Below are 22,451 nucleotides of genomic sequence, written 5' to 3'. Positions count from 1 at the left end.
TTTTTTACAAAAGTGTCATTTTGGCACTTTGTGCCAAATTGAAAAATTAAGTGCCATTTGAAGTAAAATAGGGGCAAATGGCACGGTTTGAGCCAAATTGGCATCCCTGCTTCTAATAACTTACAAATATAAAAATGTGAAATATCGAGGACTTGACTTAATACCCTCTATCTGCAATTTGCACAAAAACTAATTTGTGATTTTAGAAACCATCTGGGACTTATTACCTGTCGTTATATAACGTAGCATTAATATCACTGATGACAGTTAAAGCTTAGGTGGATTTTTATATCAGAATCTCATCTTTGTGAAAAGTGTGCAGATAGAGGGTATTTTATTGAATATAAGCCCTCGATGTATAAAATATATAAAAATTTTATTTCAACGAAGGATGGGGGGGGGGGGCCGGGGGGGAGGGCCGCGGCGTAGCGTGACGTGGTGTGGCGCGCTGACGCGGGCCGCCGCGAACCTAAACAAATTTAATGTTTGAAAGGGAAATAATGTCAATGGATTTTATATCGTTTTTAAAAAGGTAATAATGTCAATTGACTTTATTTCGCACTAGGGTGGGAAATAAAGTCAATTGACCTTATTTCCGTTGATCTTATTACCTGTCACCGATTTTGGAGGCTGTTTTAATATATCGTGTTTTATTATATTTCTTAGGTTTTCCACATTATGTAAAGTTAAAAGAATGAAGTCAAATATATTGTTTTGGTCAATTACGCTGTTTGATTTTACTGTTAAAAAATGCAACTTAACAATTCTTCAGAGTGCTCGCGCATTTCATTTACTTCAGTATGAAAATTATTTGCAACAGCAATGCAGTTCCACACAGAGCAGATACTAGCTAATGTAATAGATCCAGATTTTTACTGAATAAGAAAATTAATATAAGGAATCGGCTCTACCTTCGTCCATGAACAATTCAATACGATGGTCTTTTACATTTTTCTTAGAATTCATACTTTTTTCGTGCAGTTTTACTTAGTTCAAAAATTTCCTTAGCTTTCTAACAAAAAAAAGGGGATTTAGTACCAAAACAGAAGCTAGAAATTGAACATAAGCTAGGCACACCCGCCAAACATCCCTTTTAGATCTGCATATAATATGTTAGTGTATGGCCGAGCTTCTCCTCCGATTCGTGGCGTACGCCTTGATGTTGTCACACATTAGAGGAGGGGCCTACAGTTTTACGCCGACTCCGAACGGCGATTGCATTTTTTTGAGAAGCTGTTTTTCATGGAAATACACTCGGAGGTTTTACTACTGCCTGCCGAGGGGCGACCGCTATTAGAAAAAAAACTTTTTTGTTTATTTTATTTTTTGATGTTGTTCGGAAACTGGGCTTGAGCACAGGCCCTGCGGAATGGTAGCGTGCACTGCTAACCGTAGCGGTCGCTAATTGTTAGTTTTTGAAAATTTGTAATTCTTCTTTGTTCATTTGCAATCATATTCGCTCTTGAGGTGTTCGAACCAGTCATATGATAATAAGTAATTATTCGCAATTTCCTTGTACGTGAAATAAAGTTTTACGACCGGTTGGGGTAAGGTTTAACCCCTTAGCCCCCCTTTGTGCTAACCGCTACTGAATTCTATAAACTGTCAGTTTTCACAAAATTTTAAATGTACGTGTGTATTTTAAATTGCCATGAAAATTGTGTTGCTAGCTTCATGTTGCCAACATGTTGCAAGCTTTTTCACAGCGTGAACAGAATACTAATTTGCTGAGGAAATGTTGTGGATATTTCACAGAAAGAAATTTTATTTGCAATTTGACAGCTTTTCACGTGAAACAGGAACAGAATACTATGCTAAATTTTTGAAATTTAACATTTTCTTTTTAATTTTAATAATTTAGGATACATCAAAATGTTGAAACTTAACGTGAAATCGGAATTCATTCTAAAATTGTCATATACATGAAGAAAGTAAAACATGAAGGGGTTAGAATCTAAGTAGGTCTGACATTTTTTTGAGATGATTAAGGTTAAGGTTGATTACTTATTGTAAATTCTGGGTAAATGCATTTGAAATGATTCTTACCTAAATTAATGCCGGTTAATTCACTAATTTAAATTACTGTTACTCTCTGTCACCAAATAAACACTATATATAACTATACAAATATGGGTATAACTTATATTTTCAAAAAATGTCACTTAGACCCTTATGATTCTAAACCCTTCATATGTAAGTATATGTGCATAAGGAATACTGTGTAAAATTTCCCACACCAATATCTAATTACTTTTAAATTATATGACTTTTAGTTTGAGGTGGATCAATCCATGCCAAATCGACCAATGGTTCAATTGAACATTTCTGATTTGGATGCATTTTGGTCAGAACTTTTCTTATATATATATATATAAAGAAAAGTCAAGATTCTTTGAACACGCTTGTCTCGAAAACTACTGTGCGGATTTGGACGAGATTTTCTCTACTATACTATTCTGTATCTATTGGAGAGTGGGTTGCCACCGGTTTAAAAAAGTGTAAGATCTGTACCGTTCGTTGGATTACAAAAAATGAGGTGTCTAGATAAGCACAAATGAGTGCTCTAGATAAGCACTAATGTTTTATTTTTTTCAGTACGGTTGCCACCTGTTAAGAAAATTACTATATTCAGTCTTAATACGCGAAGGTGTAAGTTCTGCACCGTCAGCGTCGAATGGATAGCAAAATGAGGTACCAAATAAAGAGAACGTTCTTCGCATATACAAAATCTTTTATTTTTGTGAGTAGGACTGCCGCCTATTTAAAACTCGCGATTTTATCCTTACATAGTATAAAGGAAAGTCAATATCCTTTGAACACGCTAATCTCGAAAACTACTAAACGGATATACTGCGTCGATAGTAGAGTGACCTTTGGTACTTGGAATTTCTATAGGGTTGTCACCTGTCTAAAAAATTATACAAAGTGAGATGTAAAATGAAGGCAGTTTTTGTTAATTACATTAGATTACTACAGTTCAAAAAATTAGGTATAGAAATGAGGTGTTCAGATGTGCAATAAGGTGTTATTTTTTTGAATAGGGTTGCCACCTGCTTTTTCCAAATACGTGTATGTACATACATACTTACGTACACATACAGCACGTGGCGAAGGCTCGCGCATAAGAGGGCGGCTGGTACTAAAAAAGTAAAAGTAAAATAACGGGGCACCGAAATTGCGCATATGGAAACTGTGCATTTAGACATTATTTCGGTTTCAACCAAAACTGTGCATGTATGCTTTATTTCGATTTTTTGTTGTAATAATTGTAGACGGATTTTGAGGGGTTATTGCATCTGGGGGGAAAAAATAGTCATCTCAGCTAAATATTCTGAGGAATTTTAAATTTTTATAGTTGTGTCGATAGAAAAACAATCAGTTTGGAGTATATTGCGTTGACAAAAATCTTTAACTTCCGCAATTGAAATTTAGTCTAAAGCATTGTTAGTAGGAGGATACAGGAAAACTGCGACCTTATGCCGGATGTCTAGGTTAGGTATCCATTGTTTTATATTTCTTGCAAAATATTTGATTTCAACACTAAAATAGGAACAGGGTCCTGGTTTATTTCGCAAATTTTCTTAAGACGTCTTATCGACAGATTTACGTTAGGGATTGTCACTAGAGCTGGAGAAGCAACGATGTTTGGCAACATTGATTTTTCGATGTTTGAAAAAAAAAACGTCGATGAAACATCGCTACTTATTCAAAAATTGAGAATTAGGCTATTTAGCCTTTCACTTCGCAAATTTTCGCTTGGGAATAGATTCTATTATATAAAAATCCATATAAAAACATAGGGTTTAGTTTTTTCTATATTTACCTTGAATATAATAAATTATAATGCTTTTGTCCCTTCAAGGGCTTGAGGTCAAAAACTACTTATGTATATATGAGGCACCTTTTGAAAGTCTTTTAAAAATTATTGAAATGTTTGCTGTCGCATGAGTAATTAATTTGGATATAACAAATTATGTTTAATGCTTTTGTCTCTTCAAGCGCTCGATATCAAAAATTACTTAGTATGTATAAATGAAGCATGATTCAATAATAAAAGGCTTGCTCAGAAAACAATTTTCTCGCTACCTCTTGAAAAAATCGGCTCCTTTAGCAAGGCACCGTGTGTGTGTGTGCAACCTTTTATAAGGGAGTGTGAAAACTAATGTCACTAGTGAGCAAACCTTTAATTATTGAATCATGTAAAAAAGTACCTCATGTTTTTAAAGTATTTTAAATATTATATAGATTTTTGCTGACTTATGAATAATTATTTTACCCTTTTACGTGCCAAATAAATGTAGGTTTGCAATTTGCAAAAACATCGATGTTGAGAAAAACACATCGATGTTAGCATTAGCAGCTCATATAAAAACATCGATGCATCGATGTTTCTCAATCTCTAATTGTCACGTATTTTGAGCCTTGAAGCTTTTTGGAAATAATTTCAACATTCTCACACAACTTCACCAATGATTGCAAAATGTTAAAATTAATATTTGACTCTTTTACTAACTCTGAGTTTGCAATTAGTTGTTTTTTGATTTTTTTTCCAATTGTCACATATTTATTTAAACATATAATAATTAGAGTTCCAGCGTGTTACACAGAAATATTTCAATGTTTTATCTAAAAAATTCTGTAAATTTGCTTTTATAAAATATTACACTAACTTTTTACTATCGTTAATTAATAACTTTAATTCTGCAGTTAAATCAAATGCTGCTTGTAGAACATTTGCAAATAAATGGTTGCAAAAATAAAGGCGTGCATTATTTTCTAACGCCTTTTTCATATTTAAGCCTCTGTCTGTAATAAATGTAATTTTATCATAGCTTATAATACCAAACTCAGATAAGATGCTTATAAGCTTATTTCGAATATTCGTGCCGGTCGCCCCCAGTACAAAATCTTCAAATATTCCATTGTAAAAAAAGTGTATGATTCTACTACTTTATTGGCGCTGTAACCGCCTAAGCGATTTTGGCCGAGTCCGAAACAGCACGCCAGTCGTTTCTCTTCTGTGCCAACTTACGCCAATTGGAAATGCCAAGTGAAGCCAGGTCCTTTTCCACCTGGTCTTTCCAACGCAGAGGAGGCTTTCCACTTCATTGAATACTTTTAGAACTGGAGCGTTTCTATCCATTCGAACGACATGACCTAGCCAGCGGAGTCGCTGAATTTTAATTCGCTGCACTACGTCTATGTCGTTGTAAAGCACACAAAGGCCCATAAATCTTGCGCAGAATCTTTCTCTCGCAAAGTCCAAGAGCCGCTTCATCAGATGTTTTTATTGTCCATGCCTCCGCACCATACACCAGCACAGGCATGATGAGTGTGATTTGTACGACGAGAGAGGATTTTACTTCTCAATTGCCTACTCAGTCCAAAGTAGCAATTGTTGGCAAGAGTGATTCTTCGTTAAATTTCAAGGCTCACATTATTATTGGTATTAATGCTGGTTCCCAAATAAACGAAGTCGTCTACTTTTTCAAACTTGTAATCACGGTGTCCACATTGTTTAAAAAAAAGGCGCAATTTCGGAAAAAAATCGCCAAAAATCGCCTTTTTTTTTAAATAAAATTCATGAAATCGATTTAACAAATCTTTTATTTTAAAAATGAGATCTTGTTATAATATAGTTTTTAAAACCAAAAACGAATATAATACCTTCAGAGGGTAATAATAAATGACACAAATTGCTTATATAATAGTGATGAACAAACAATTTTCTTTAGAAATACGTATACTTTTTAAAAATATTTGTTTTAACACATTTTGCAATAGGACTGCGCAATTATTAAATTTATTATAGCTCATATTAATTTGATTAATCGCACAATCCGCTTTTAAGAGCTCGGCGCTAAAAATTAAATAAAAGCCTATAATAAGGCGAGATCAGCATTTCCACAATTTCTTTAAAATCACCTATAGTGTCTGAATGATTTACATTTCTGTGGTTGTCATATATTTAGCTATTCAAACTTGATAACATACTGTTTGATATTGGAAACGTTTTGCAGCAGAAACTATTAGCCTTTATATAATACTTTATTCGAATTATTGAATTAAGGCTTTCCAACCTCATCCTATTTCGAATCTTAGTTTTTGTTGAATTCATTACAGAAAAAACGCGCTCAACAAAGCATGTGGGTGCGGCAAGGATAATATTTAATATGAATTTACTCATATTTCCAAACATTTTATTGCCTGTTGCGTTTTCACTCTTAAGCAATTATCCAAAATTCTTCAGAGTCGGATGGAATGGTTCTGAGAAAGTTATTCCATGGGGAATTTAAAAGATTTAAATATTCAGTTTCCGCTGCTTTTCTTTCCTTCAAAGTCAAATAGTGAATTGGCAGGTCCCTGAAAGTCGCCCTCTTGTGATTCACACTTTTTTTGGTGACAAAATCAAAGATATTTTAAAAGTATTTAATTGACTAAATAATCGTTTCAAAAATTCTTCGATTAGGGTGCGTAAACATTTTTGACAGTCTTTTAAAATGCTTCTTAAGTCGAGTTTATCACGCATTTCATTAGCCTCTTCTGTAAAATTATCGTGGAATACTAAGCTTTGATTATTTTCATAATTGGAAAAAATTTATTTGAAGGGAAAAATTACCAAAAATCGCCAATGGCGATTTCCTAAATTTTTACGCGCAAATGTCCAAAAAAAAATCGCCAAATTGGCGCGAAATCGCCAAATCCGGACACTCTGCTTGTAATTGTCAACGGTGATGTGGGTGCCAAGACGGGTGCGCTCTGACTGTTTCTGTGATGACAGGAGATACTTCGTTTTGTCCTCGTTCACCACCACACCCATTCGCTTTGCTTCTCTATCTAATCTCGAGAAGGCAGGAAGGAGAAGGAAGAATAATAGTTTATTAAGTATTGTGAAAGATAATTGAAATAATTTGAAAAATTATTACTTAAAAAGAAAATTTTATTTATTGTACCTTGTGTATCAGGGTTTATCAAATAATTAATAATTATTTTATTAATCTCGATTTTATAAGAGCTAATTATTTATTTAAGTTAATGTGTCAAAATTATTTTAAATAGATAATTAGAAACGAAATGTTATTCGTTTGTAAAGGTATCTAGTTTTTTTAGAAATAAATTTAATTTACAAGTTTTTAATTTTTTGTTTATTTATTAAAATAAAAAAGTGATTTATTTGAATATTTTCAGGGATAAGCTTTAAAATAAATTATTAAAAATTAGTAATTTTAATATAAAATGTATGAATAGAATTTTCAATCATTTATAAATTTGTTATAAATTATTTTATAATTTTTATTATTTACTATTATTTTAAGTTTTTATAAAAAATTGTTCATACATTTTTTATGAAAATTAATAATGATAAAATTAGTATATTTTATATCGTATATATAATTTTATTCGACAAGTTTATATAAAGAACTCGGCAAATTTATATACTCGCCTGTTTAACAAAAACATGTCTTAGACGTAGCTTTTCTTTTTACCGATAATGTCGATGTCGTCGGTATACGCTAGCAATTGTACGCTCTTGTAAAGTATTGTACCAGAGCGATTCAGTTCTGCAGCTCTTATTATCTTCTCCAATATTAGATTAAAGAAATCACACGAAAGGGAGTCACCTTGTCTGAAACCTCGTTTGGTATCAAACGGTCCTTCCCAATTCTGACGGAGCTGGTGGTATTGCTCAACGTTATTTTACACAGCCGTATTAGTTTCGCGGGGATACCAAATTTAGACATCGCGGCATAAAGACAACTTCTTTTCGTGCTATCGAAAGCAGCTTTGAAATCGACAAATAGGTGGTGTGTGTCGATCCTATTCTCGGGGGTTTAATCCAAGATTTGGCGTATTTTGAATACCTGGGTCCAATTGCACAAACGATTTATCACTTATCATTTTACAACTTTTGGATAACCCTTTTTTTTGAAAAGTAAAGTTGATAAGTGTTGCACTTTTTACTTATCAACAAACACTTATCAACTTACCAAAAAACTAGTAACCGACAAGTTTTTTGGATAAGCCGATATGATAACCATTGCACAGCCAATTTCTTTTGCTTTTCAAATTAGAGCTGAAAAACAATCGATGGCGCTATCGATAGTATCGATGTTTTAAATTTTTCCCCACCACTATCGATAGTTTTTCTCTCATATACCGTGCTATGATAGTTGCGTTCCTTATCTCCCAGAAATAGTCAGAAAAAGTCCGAAGTAGTTAGATTTAGTCCAAAAAGCATTCCTTAATTCGAAAATGACAGCAAAAATGAGAGAGCAACACTCAGTGATAGTGACTCTCTTCAGTCCGAAGTAGTCAGATTTAGTCAGAAGAATTTTTGCTGGAAAAATCTTGAAAAGTGTCAAACTCAACTGAATTTAAATTAACAGAAATTAAAGCATACACAAAAAGTGAAAATAATCTAAAAAGTAAAAAAATTCAAAAAAAGTGGAAGGAGGCAAAAAATAACACAGGCCGACAAAATAAGACCGATCTCCTTACCCAGAAACCAGACTATACTTTCCCGAAGGTTTTCGGTGCGCTGAATTCAAATCTGGCCACAGAATTACTCTATCACATCAGGATTTTGAGATATTCTAACCTATAAGTGCAAAAAATTCCGTTTTTGCCCATTTTTGAAGTTGTGTATGCAAGCCAGAGTAATTTTTTAAAAAAATACAAAAAAGGTGTTAAAGTACAAGTCTTTCTCTTTGAAATGGCGTTGAGTTTGCTGAAATATCTTTTTGCTTCGCTGAGATATTACAATTTTAAGTTTACGGATTTTCCAATTTTTCTATATCTTGAAAATCATGTAAGTAACATAGCTACGGTGACCATCCGTCCTTTGTTTCAAAGGACAGTCCTTTATTTTAACCCCATGTCCTTTATAATTTTTTTCAAAATAAAGGACGCGTTTTGTCCTTTATTTCTTAAACTGTCCTTTAATTCAGCTCTGCATTTTTCAGAGGTAAATTTTTCAGGATATGAAAAATAAAAATGTTCCTTATAAAATATAATGAAAATCTTCGCCAGTTTGTTTCGCACCCCACTTAAGGGTTTTTATTTCATAGGTAATCTTTGCACAATATGTGACCTGGTCTACAGAAAGGGGGCTTAGGTGTACTAAAAATGTAGAGAAAGAAGAGTAAAAATACGACCAAATATAATTTATTGGTAATGAACAAAATACATTGAATTATAAGCTATAAAGACATGATTATACACTAGAAAAACGTATTATGGGCCAAATAATAATGCTGAGTAGTTTATGTATTTTTCTTTGTTGTCGTTTTCCTTGAGATCTTTTTACGTGTTGATCCTGAGGAAGATGGACCTGGTTCCTCGTCTGGTTTGAGAACATCTTCACTAGTTTTTGCCTTCCGTTTCTTCGATGGCAAATCTTTCGGCAATGGAGCCACAATATCTACTTTAGATATATCCGAAACTAAGCTGCGAAGATTGTGATAGATGTACCACTGACGTTCCAAAGATAAACCGGCTGGTTGTATAACTTTCGGCATTTCAGGATCGATAGGTTTTAACAGAAGCTTAAAGGACTGCACTTCTTCACTGTCTGCGAATTTCTTTGTTTTTACACAATCTGTAGAGATTATGAAATGATGGAATTGCGTTATTCCAACAAGTGACTTGTACAGTGGTTTAAAATAGCTGTCCCATTCATACCAGACGACTTTTTCAGCCGATACAGCTTTATTATAACCCCCAGTTGATGATGCCTCGACACACTGCAGTAAATCTGCATACGTGTCGATGTTACTGACGGCATACTTACTTTTGAAAATACCGAAGTAACGATCAGGCGCGAACTTGGTGTGCCCGGTAAGTAGAAAATTACTGTTACTTTTTTAAATGTTCCACACTAGCAACTTACACGATGAACTATAATAATATTCCGACCAACAACAACACTTACTGGACCAACAACAACACTTACTGGACGTCCGGCGCGGAGAACAATTAACGAGATAATGAGAAACTGACGAAACGAGTTGCTTACTTTTAACAGCTTTTTCACAGAAAACTAGTTTTCGCACGTAAGCTCCCTTTTCGTAGACCAGGTCACATATATAAAGCTACGGTGACCATATTAACCAACGTAAAATAAAGGACTTTTTTTCAAAATGATTTGGGAATACGTACATACATACAACTTGAATGAGAAAAGTACCTTGCCCATATCGTAATTTAAATCAAATATTTAACAGTTAATTGTATTATTTAATTGCACAAGTTCCCGTGCTGTAGCGAAAAATTAAGCCAAAACCTTTTCAAAATTGGAACTGAATGTTCGTAATTCACCGGAGCCTTAATTTTTCAACCAATTTTTGCTAAAAACCAAAAAAAAATATTTATTTTGGTGAACATTTTTTTATAACATTTCAAATTTTTGTGTAATTTCTTCGTTTTGGGAAAACCATACAATTGTTTTCAACTAGTTTTTGCTATGTAACATTTACTAGCTGGAACAGGAGAATACATTTTCTTCAAAATTTCTACTTTTTGTGCATTTTGCACTAAAAAATTTAATATACTCAAATAAAAATTCACAAATCAGGCTCAACTGGTCTCTTGCAAATATTGTAAGCATTCATAAAAAAAAGTAATCAAATTAAGTGAAAAATGAAGACTCCAGTGAATTACGAACACTAAATGACAGTTTTTAACCACTTGTTCTCTTTCAGTGGAACTGGAAACTCAGAGTGCAACGCGATCCCGGGCACAAATTTCCCTGTGCTTTACAGATTGCACAAAGATTACCGATTAAATAGAAATCCTTAGTGGGGTGCGAAACAAACTAGCGAAGGTTTTCACTATATTTTATAAGGGATATTTTCATTTTTCATATTCTGTGTTTAAAAGTTTACCTTTGAAAAAATGCAGAGCTGATTTAAAGGACAGTTTAAGAAATAAAGGACAAAAAGCGTCCTTTATTTTGAAAAAAATTATAAAGGACACGGGGTTAAAATAAAGGACTGTCCTTTACAATAAAGGACGGATGGTCACCGTATATAAAGCACAGGGAAAGATGTGCACAGGATCGTGTTGCACGCTGAGTTTCCAGTTCCATTAAAAGAGAACAATAAACCCCCTGCTGCACAGTGGTCTAAAGTGGCATTTAGTGTTCGTAATTCACTGGAGCATTCATTTTTTTCCCTTAATTTGATAATTTTTTTTATTAAAGCTTATAATATTTGCAAGATACCAGTTGAGCCTGATTTGTGAATTATTATTTGATTATATTAAATTTTTTAGAGCAAAATGCTGAAAAAGTGGCAATTTTGAAGAAAATGGAGAATACATTAGTTAATAAATGTTACATAACAAAGACTAGTTAAAAACAATTTTATGGTTCCCAAAACGAAAAAATTACAAAAAATGTTTGAAATGTTATAAAAAAAGGTTCACAAAAATAATTTTTTTTTTGGTTTTTAGTAAAAATTGGTTGAAAAATGAAGACTGCGGTGAATTACGAGCATTAGATTCCAATTTTGAACCTCTGTGTGCTGACTTCGGTAAATGTATTTTTGGCAGCAAAGGATGACGAAGTCCTTGAAAAGGATTTGGCTTCATTTTCCGGAATCGGTTAATTAACTGGTAAATATTTGATTTGATTTACTTTTATCGTACAAGTTGTATGTACGTATGCCCAGATAATTTTGAAAAAATGTCCTTTATTTTACATTGGCTAATATGGTCACCGTAAACATAGGGGCCATGCGGCCATACCGGCCGGAAAATCCATAAAATTAAAATTGTAATATCTCAGCGAAGCTAAAAGATATTTGAGCAAACTCAACGCCATTTCAAAGAAAAAGACTTATACTTTAACAGCTTTTATGTATTTTTTTGAGAAAAATTACTCTGGCTTGCATACACAACTTCAAAAATGGACAAAAACGGCATTTTTTGCACTTATAGGTTAGAATATCTCAAAATCCTGATGTGATAGAGCAATTCCGTGGCCAGATTTGAATTCAGCCCACCGAAAACCTTCGGGAAATTTTGTCGGCCTGTGTTATTTATTAACGTGAAACATATTTTTTTTATTAAATTTATGGTCCTTAGTAATGGTATGTGCGAAATTTCAGACATTTGGCTCAATATTTGTGGTAAATAGACGATATTTTTGACGAAGATGTATTTCAGGCGCGCGACTTGGTAAAAATTGAAAATCGAGTTGAGTAACCCCTTAACGACCACCGATTTTTCTCAAATTTTCAGCATCATGTTGTCTGATGCATCGCACACAAATTTCAAAAAATCGTTTTTTTTTAATCAGTCTAGTGCACATGCCACTCACTTCACCTTTACTCAAGCTCCGCTATATAGTTTCTTTTCCCACAGTCCAAAGGGGATACATGAACTGAAGGAATTTCAGGACTACTGTTGGGTAAAACCCCACAAAATCTTGGGTATATCTCAAACACGATGGCTTTCACTAGAAAGCGTTGTGTTAAGAATAGTTGAGCAATGGGATAGTTTGAAATTTTATTTTATTTCCTGCTTTTATGAAGTAGACGGTATGCGATCTGCAGACCTGGCAGAAGGAATGTTTTGCAAAACAAAATGCTATTTTTTATTTCTATTGTATATTTTGCCCATAACTAACAATCTTAACAAAGAGTTCCTAGCTGAGAGCTCTCGTTTGCCATACTTATATGCAACTATCAAAGCACATTATCTCTTAATTTTGAGTAACTTTATTAAAAAAGATGCGATCAGTAACAATATTAATATTGATTTTAAAAATGAAAATAATTACATATATTAAAATATCTGAAATTTTTGTTGGAACGAAAGCTGAGATGTTTATGAAAAGTAATGTCAATTATTCTGAAATTCTTGAAGTTAAAACCCAAAATATTAAAGTTTTACATAAAGTTTTTGGACCAAATAAATTTAAGATTTGATTTCTAGCGTGAAGATATAAAACTTTAACAAATAATAACACCAGGTAAGGTAGTTTCTAAGGAAGATGTACCAATTTTACCTCTTTTGTTAAAGTTTTCCCATCTCATAGATTGCGATCCTCATATAATCCCCACGCAGTGGAATTTACTGAGGCTAAGTGAGCTTGATATTTCCAGCGATCTGGATACTGATATGTTTTTGGAAAAAGTTTATTCTATTAACAAGTAAGAAAATCTAAGTTCGGGCGGAGCCGAACATTAAATACCCGGCGCAAATATTAAATATATGTTTTTCACCTTTTTGAAAGCTACCGCTACATCGTAAGCCGGGGTGTATCAATTTTGAGTAAATTAGCGTACTTGAATTTCGAAATATTGAAGTTTCAAGCATTTCTGAAATTTACCGTTATATGATAAGCGGCCGTAATTTTAGTCCGATTTCAATATTTTTGAATATTTTGCTTTCATGTGGCAAGCACAATAACCATACCGAGATTGGTATAAATTGGTAGAGCGGTTACCGAGATACATATATGTGATCCCAAGTGGGCGGTGCCACGCCCATTTTCCAAAATTTTATCATAAAGGTATTTCTTGGCAAAGTGTTGTTGCAAGCATCAATTTTGAATAAATTAGCTTTAATATTTACAGATTTATCGAAGATTTCGTATTTCTCTAAATTACCGTTATATGGGATGTGGGCTTGGTTATTGTCCGATTTCAGCCATTTGGTATCCTGTACCAAGGCCAACAACTGTGCCAAGTTTGGAAGAAATCGGTGCAGCGGTTACCAAGATATACACATGTAACCATAAGTGGGCGTGGCTACGCCCATTTCCCAAAAATTTATAATAATCTTATTTTTCGTCTAAAAATTATTGTAAATATCAATTTTGAGCGGATAATCTTCAGTAGTTACTAAAATATCGCAGTTTTCGTATTTCTGAAAATTACCGTTATATGGGAGGTAGGCGTGGTTATTGTCCAAGTTTGCCTATTTTCAATACCATCCGCTCTACGCCCGAAAGAAGTGCACGTACCAAGTTTCGTTAAGATATCTCAATTTTTACTCGAGTTATCGTGTGCACAGACGGACGGACAGACAGTCACCGCTTAATCGATTTCTTCTTTCATCCTGATCATTTATGTATACATTCGTCTATATCTATCTCGATTCGTTTTGCCTGTTACAAACAACCGTTATGTTTTTAATATAATTTCATTACTACACAGCTCTGCAGCTGCAGAACGCAAATTTTCAATGTTTTCTTTGATAAAAACTAAAATTAATTAAACTTAAGATTGAAAGTATCAATAGCATAATGTTATGCAAGGAACTTGCAAACAAAAATGAAAGATTGCATGTGTAATTAATTGATTTAAATTTACTTTTAAGAAATTAAACTTATTGTTACATAACATGTATGTACAGTAGATTTTGCTTAGCTGCACATCCTTCTTTGCACGAAAAACTTGTGCACCTAACCGAAAAAGGCACTTAACGAATTTTCTTTACTACTTCAATGAGGAAGGTATCCGAATCCCTATGAAACCAAATAATCGAGAAGCACTTATCACGTAGAAAATAATGCAAGCGAAATTTTTTTTTCGAATGGTATCTTATTATCTACATAACTAGAAAAATTGATAGCCATTTCCGTTGTTCTGCGATATGAGTAAAATAAATAAAAGCTTGTAAAATTAGGTAATTGTAGGCCAGTGCAGGTAAACGTAATACTTTCTTTGATAATTGATACTAGTTGCACAATTTTTAAGGCAGCTATCGCCAATGTGCAGGTATGTTGAATGCATCTATCGGAGCAGTTTCCTTATAAATGTTAAAAATAATGTCTCTGATGCGCATTTTGGGGTAGGTATCTTAAATGTGCACTTAAGCATAAAGGCAGCAAAGCAAAATATACTGTATATAATTCATACAACCAAAGAACGTAAATCTATAAGAAGAGACAACATCAGGACCATTGTGGAAGAATACAAGTGAGATATCTTAGGGTTGACAGATAGTTGACAGGGTGTTCAATATGGCGATGACAGTGTGAACAATATGGCAGCCAATATGGCATACAAGACCGAATGGCCCGAAGTAGCCAAACTACGACCCGAATGAAACGCTTCGTGAAAATCCAGGGTTGCGAAGTGATATTTTGTTGGAAAATATAAAAGCCAGGATTTTGTGCAGCGCCGAATTTTAACAAAAGAGGGTTTTGTGTTCTCAAGATGAACAGAAAAGGGTTGCTGTGCTGTTTCGTTTTAAGCTTATTTTAATCTTAAGGTATCTAATTAAATATTAAAAGGAGACAAAAATTAAAGCAAAAATTTAAAATATATGTACATATCTGAAAATTATAAATAAAATATATATTTTCACGAGAGACAAATTAAATAAAATGGGTTAACTTTAGGGGAAATATACTTATCAGATTGGGTCAGATAGCGCTTTTACGTTATAAATAAAAATAATTCCTACTTAAATTTTATATAATTTTGGTAACGTATTTCTAAGCTGACCCTGAGATCTGTGAAATAATACATATTTATGTGCATATATTGTGTTGATTATGCTCTAAATCGCTAAATAATTCTTGCAGCAATCAGCACCATTGGAAAGTGAAGTGACAATAGGCTGGTTTTCTTTATACAGCCCGTTTTAAATTCGTATTATTGTTATAATAAATTACAATTATTGTTTGTTTCCATTTCGGTCAACCGCGCAAATTATTTATTAAAAAAATGTCGTTTAAAAATAGCAATTTTGTTTACTTTTGAATAAGACTTTATCGAGTGCGCTATAAAGACAGGGGGATAAATGCTGTAAAGAAATATATGTTGAGTCCAATCGGTTTTTTGCTAATCCGGTTTTTGTGTAGGTATAAACAAGGTATATTAAAAAAATAAATCTCCATGAAAAAATATCGTTATTTTCGTATTTAAAATTAATCGGAATTTTATGGGGGGTTATAAAAACTCGTTTTAATTGAAACTTTGTTTTTTTCGGCTATATTTGTTATTATTTATTGGCCCAGATGCAAATATTGAATGAACTAACATATTTTAAATATTTACGGAACTACCATTTGTATGCAACCCTGCCTATCCTGTATTCAAGTAGATGTAATTCGAAAAATTTAAACGGATTTCTTTAAATCAACCTGAGCTGCGGACATATTGCGAATTCATTTTAAAACATTAACCACTACATTATATTAGTATTAAATACTTTCAATTAAGAAACAATTCTTATTAGAAAATAAATATGAATCGGTTTATTTTAAATATTCCAATGTATATTTTTTGTTAATGCAGATAGTGCGGATTTAACGTATTTTATAACCGTTACATGGGGAAAATAAATTTTAGGCAGATTGTTATTGACAATTTTTATATAATTTACGATTGCAATCAATTTCTTTCAAAACTATAATCTAAATGATTGCAAGTTGTATTTTTTACGATCAAAACAGATTCCAATATTAGGTATATTATGCAAATGCAATCCAATTTGATTTGAGTTATTCAGTTTTAGATACATTTATATTTCTGTGTTCGTATGGAATAGTAGTTTATGTCGGGAAGCTGGCTTTAGTATAATCCGGCATTCCCTTTATTATTTACAACACAAGGAATTTTTTGATGACCCTTAACAAGAATATGGACGTGCTAGTATCGGAACTATTTCTTGCACGTTTATTTATCCAAAATTTCTTCAACGGCTCGGCGCCAGTGAGGGTATGCTGCGAATGCTGCATTATACTAAAACCAGCCTTTCGACATAAGCTACTATTCCATACGAGTGGAGCACGTGCGAAATGCGGATTTTCCCAGTTGCAGTACAGCAGTAACTCGACACCTTCCTCACCAACCGCTCTGTCCTCTATGAGCTTCTTAATGTAACTGCAAATAAAAGATGAAAATTTGAGAAAAAATACTATCACAGCGTTTCACTTGTAGCGTTTCACTCTTGTAGTATATTGGCTATCAAGCACCAGAAAATTTCCATCACGCATTCCATATGCCACCGATTGTCGTGGATCAATTAAAATACTGTCATCACAGCTTTTTGGTACTCCAGCAACTGGTGTGTCTATGGCGGAGTTATGTGGAGCTGTTGCATGACTAAAATCAATTTGGGCTCTTTGAGAACTGGCTTGTTTGTTGCGCGCTATTGGCATCAAATGTATGCAAATTAGATTTCCAAACGGGCAACTGTTGAATACAGGAAAAAATGTATTTTATATGGTTCCGCTAAAGTGCACTACTACCGTGTATAAATTGGCCGACCTTCTAATAAATCAAGCAATCTTATTGTATCGTCATCGCCGCCAGTCACCAAGAAATTTCCACTTGGGTGAAATGCAACATCATTCTCCGGCGACGAATGCACTGTATTAGCTCGCCTTCAGCTTTGTCAAATATCTTAACGCGGTTACAACTTAATGCTAAAGCCACCAGATTGCCGTCTGGATGCCATGCCAGCTGTCGTCCCATACCTCTTCCCCCGGTGAACGTTCGCATACATTCGCCTGAAAATGTATCGCAAATTCTTAACTTGTCGCCGCACGATGAAATGAACTTACCATTAGGGCTGAATTTTGCTGCGCGCACCCATTTGTGTGTATTTTGAATCAGTATTTTGATGGCTGTTCGCCATTTTTCTAGTCTGCAAACGAATAAGCTGACGAAGAAGCAAACAAATTCAAGCACATTGTTGCATTCTACCGTACATTTTAAAAGCTTTAAAATCTTAAAACATATGTGAAAAACTTTTATAATCTGAATATTTCTAATGTCGCAATCAAAACCAAATTTTATAAATAGCATTTTTAAAAAGCAATCATCTAATATTTTTCAAGTTTTTGGGCATATATGTTACCATTTGAACAACTAATACTACCAAGTTTTAAGAGACTATTTAATGCAACTCAGGTCAAAAAAGCGCACTTTAGACCAAAATAAGCAACTCTAAAAAACAGATGATCGCAGCTGTGGCCCAGGATGACGTCTATTGCTAAGATATCTCACTTGTATTTGTACACAATGATCAGGACATCACATCATGAACATCAGGAGCGTGCCTTCTCTTTCGCCCAAATACGTTTTATGATTGGATGAAAAGAGAAAGCACGCTCCTGATGTTCACACTCGCTACAATTATAACGAGTTGGCTATTCTTATAGATTTACGTTCTTTGATCCAACCAAAAATTGTTAAATGATCTCATCTATGTGCCTAAGACTGTACTTGCATTTATTTATTTCTTGTTTGTTTTAAAATGTACAAACTACATATATGTATGTATGTAAATGTTTTGTATTGGAAACATTTAATCTTAAATAAATGAATTGGGGGGGTGTAATAAAACACAAACGGCAATAACGCAAAATTTGCTTTGTTTCACTTTTAAATGGGAAATAATACCAAAATCCGAGTTTTGCTTTATTTCCAACAAAGGTTGGAAATAAAACAAATTTTGCCTTATATCTCATTGCTTATTTATACTGTTTGTAAAAAAAACAGTTTACTGACAGAAGGAAAAAGAACTTTGTTTATTCCAAAAATACAATTAAACCAAGGCACATTGAACAGGTAATATCAGTATAGCAGCTGATTTGATTTTTTTCAAATTATTTGTTCTCGAAAATGTCAAATATTTTACATTTCTTCTCACAAAAGTTCTAAATTGTTAAAATCTATTTGCATGTGAAACATTTTCCATACAAAACCAGCGATTAAAAAGCAGCTTTTGGAAAGCTCGCCCAACTCAGCAGCACAACCGCTAATTACTGGGCCTGGCACAGGATGGATCAATGCTTCGAGAAGCGAGCCAATTTACTAAGAAAGAAAGTTGCAACAATTTTCATTTTTTCAATTTAAATTTTTTACCTTTTTCGTATTTCGCATGGCACGCTTTGATGTAGCAGAAAAAAATCAGAACAGTTTTTGGCACCTTTGATACCAGAAGCAATAACAAAATACAGGCAAAGGTTGTTTTTGCTCAAATGCTCTAAACCTGTTTGATATGCCTTGAATTAAACAAAAAATGTGATATGATTCATATGAAGAAAGTAATATTCACAAAATATTCTTTCAAAACTGTTCCGCATATTGGACATATCGCTTTTGTATGAATTTTTTCTGCATGCTTTTTAATATATGTTAAAAACATTGCTGGAAAACCTTAAAATGTTTGCATGAAACCATGTCGCAATAAACAGATGAAGTAATAAAACAGCTTTCTCGCTTTATTTTCTGACATTCGGCATTTTATAGGCAAATTTTCAAATAAAGCAGTGGCACCTGGTAAATTCCACTATGGGTGGGATGCAGCATGCAATAACACCATACACAATAATTCCCATTACTTGGACATTAAAAAGCAGTTTCAGAAGTGAACTAGTGTTATTTTATCATTTTTCCTTTTTCTAACGGTTATAATGCCACCAGTACATAATTGAGAAAGGAGGGGAGGGGCGGGGGACGCGAGCGCGACGTCGAACGCGGCGCGGGGTGGCGCGGGGCGGCGCGCGAACGCGGACCGCCGCGACGCCGGGCACTTTCAAAATTGTATAGATACTTACAAATTCGTCCATTTAACTTGTCCATGTACTACTTTTTGTCAAATGTAACTGGGTGACTACGTACATATGTGCACTAGTTTGCTTTATTACTCAAATTGTTAAGTATAAAAGTTGGTCTTATTGCTCAACGAGAAATGAAATAAAGCAAATTTGTGTTATTTCACATTCAATTGGGAAATAACACAAATTTGCGTTATTTCCGTTTGTGTTATTTCACCACCGCCCCACCACTATTCATAAGAAAATTTACAACTTCTTTACATAGTCTCTTTTCACTTTTTGAACGCCACGTTTCTGCTTATTTTTACCGCATTGATTTTATTTTATTTTTTTACAATCAAAATATATTTTTAAGAACGTAAACACGTCACTATTGACAGAATTTTATAGTTACAGCTTCAAGTCGTTAGCATTTGCATTTCATTTTTAAGCTTAAGCGATTTATAAACATTTGCCCTTAACAATTATTAAAGGTTTATTTGAAAAAACTTTTATTAAAAACGCTTATTTAACGCTTATTATAGGAAACTTACTTTCAATTATTTTTAAAAACATTTACTGCAATGATTGTTGGGTATGTATGTATATGGGTGAAAATTTCCCAACTGGACCTCGGATTTCAGTCAAGTTCGAATTTTTGCGTGAAAATTTGTGGCTAGAAAGGTTTATTTGTGGCTAGAGAGAGGTATTTGAGAATTTTTTTTGAAAAACTTTAATTTTTTAAGTTTTTATAAACAAATATATTTTTAAGCAATCTTTTTTTCAAAACTCATTTTCTCTTAAAGTATTTGACGAAAGTGGATGAAATTTTTTTTGTAAGCGTAGTGACATTACACTGAAAATAAAATTTCGTAAAAGTGCTACGAAAATCTTTCGTAGTGTTGATTTCTGTACAATGTACGAAACTTTCGTTCATAATACGAACACATTTTTCACAACACAACAAGATTTTACGAACCATACGTACATAAATATAACGAAAGGCATTTTTTCAGTACAATTTACGAAGTCTTACGTTTATTTTACGAAACACATTCGTAAAGCACTAAACAAATCTCTGTCCGAATAATTTTGGATATTGTAGGAAAGCATTCGTAATATTTACGTACGGTTGCCAGACGTACTGGTTTTATCAGTACACTACTGATTTTTCAGCTTTTGTACTGATTTTATTCATTTCTTCAATCAGTACGCTAATGTCCTGATATTTCAAAATTTGTACTGATTTGTACTGAATTTTCTATTCAAACAAAATACTTTAGTATTTTCTTAAGGTTTTTACATAACGTTGGAACTTAGCATAAACTGTACTCTAAAAAATAAGAAGAAAATAATTTAATTATAGTTCACATGTTTCACATAATGTTTGATATGCCCAAGTAATTAATACAATAAAAAGATCAATCGTTTTATGGGCATATCGCCGGGTCGTTACGTACCAGTTGCGATAATATGATGGAGCTTAAATTATTTAAAAAGAAGGCTTAAATCTTTCTCGAGTGTTTTTAATTATCTCAAAAATAACTTTCAGTTTAATAACAATAAATTTCAATATTCGAATGGCTTTGCCTATAACTTACAACTCCTTTTTCTCAATTTACTGACTCTGTAAAAGAGTTTTGCGTACAGGACATAGAGTTAGATACCCTTTTTATCGAATTCTTAGTATTTCACAGTTTTTGCGTAGTTGAAAAATTATTTAAGCCATGAGGAAATATAGATGAACTCCTTAAGAAGTGGCACTTTTTTACAATATGACAGGATCTTAGGAATAAAGTTTGTTTCCTGGCGCAAAGAGAGAAACCGGCTTCTAATTAAAATTTTTGAAAGTGAACTTCAAATTAAAAGTAATTTTAAAATGAAATCTCTAGAATTCGCTGACTATTTAAACACTGTAAATGGGAATGATCTCATTATTGCTATTCAAAAATGTCATAAATATAAAATAATTTATTGACTCCTGTGTACGATGATGTGTACACTCATGTTAAAATGAATAACATTTTTATATTTATGAACTACTAGTGAAAAGGTATTTTTTCCTTTTAAATGTTTTTTCTCAGATTTATACATACGAAGTATACAAATTTCATATCAGAAGAAAGCGGGTTTAATCACGTTTGTGACAATAGAAATTTTTTTAAATCAGTTCAAACTAGTTTGAAATATAAGATTTTTAATTTTTCGAAGACCCGACCTTTGACCCCTTATAGCACCTGTAGCATAGAAAAAGTTATATATTGTTTAAATAAGAGAAAAGGGCGTACCACGACTATGTTTTTACTTTTTTTAGTAGTTTACATATAGTAATCTTACTAATATTATAAATGTGAAAGTTTGTATGTTTGGATGTTTGGGAAATCATTACGCGGAAACGACAGAACGGATTTGCATAAAATTTTGTATGCAAGTAGCTTATGGGCCAGATTGGTTAATAGGCTATTTTTTTTTAAGACTTGCCACCTGTTAAAAAAGTTTAATTTATTTAATATAAGGGAACGACTGAATGGATTTGCATGAAAATTTGCACTCAGATAGCTTATGACTTAGATTGTAAAATAGGCTACTCTTCTTAAGAGTTTCCACCTGTTAAACAAGTTTAATTAAATTAATACGCGGAAACGACTGAATATATTTGCATGAAATTTTGCAAGCAGATAGCTTATGATCTACAGTGGAAAATAAGCTAACTTTTTTGAAGAGTTGCCACCTGTTAAAAAGTTTAATTTATTTAATATGCGGGAACGTCTGCATGGATTTGCATGAAAATTTGCACACAGATAGCCTATGACTTAGGTTGGAAAATAGGCTACATTTCTTAAGAGTTGCCACCTGTTAAAAAAGTTTAATTAAATTAATACGCGGAAACGACTGAGCGGATTTGCATGAAATTTTGCACACAGATAGCTTATGACCTATGTTGGAA

At 33.1% G+C, this 22,451-nt stretch overlaps 1 protein-coding gene across 6 annotated transcripts in view; it reads right to left on the bottom strand.

Annotated features, from left to right (window-relative positions):
- Window positions 1–16,187: 16,187 nt before the first annotated feature.
- Window positions 16,188–22,451, bottom strand: part of LOC108369014 (uncharacterized) — a 17,813-nt gene continuing 11,549 nt past the window's right edge. The window contains exons 1-4 of one of the 6 annotated variants that reach the window (XM_017623986.1): window positions 17,525–17,705; window positions 17,210–17,470; window positions 16,893–17,153; window positions 16,188–16,841 (exon numbers count right to left, since the gene is read on the bottom strand). In XM_017623986.1, coding sequence (XP_017479475.1) covers window positions 16,559–16,841; window positions 16,893–17,119 — 510 coding nt within the window. In that variant the 5' untranslated portion in view covers window positions 17,120–17,153; window positions 17,210–17,470; window positions 17,525–17,705 and the 3' untranslated portion in view covers window positions 16,188–16,558. The other 5 variants (XM_017623984.1, XR_001848449.1, XR_001848450.1 and 2 more) reach the window with 5 other exon arrangements.

The sequence above is a fragment of the Rhagoletis zephyria genome, unplaced genomic scaffold, assembly GCF_001687245.7.
Source record: "Rhagoletis zephyria isolate East Lansing unplaced genomic scaffold, Rhagoletis_zephyria_1.1 Rzeph_scaffold_03465, whole genome shotgun sequence".
In the NCBI taxonomy this organism is placed as follows: domain Eukaryota; kingdom Metazoa; phylum Arthropoda; class Insecta; order Diptera; family Tephritidae; genus Rhagoletis; species Rhagoletis zephyria.
This window is presented reverse-complemented; position numbering and strand designations above follow the sequence as displayed.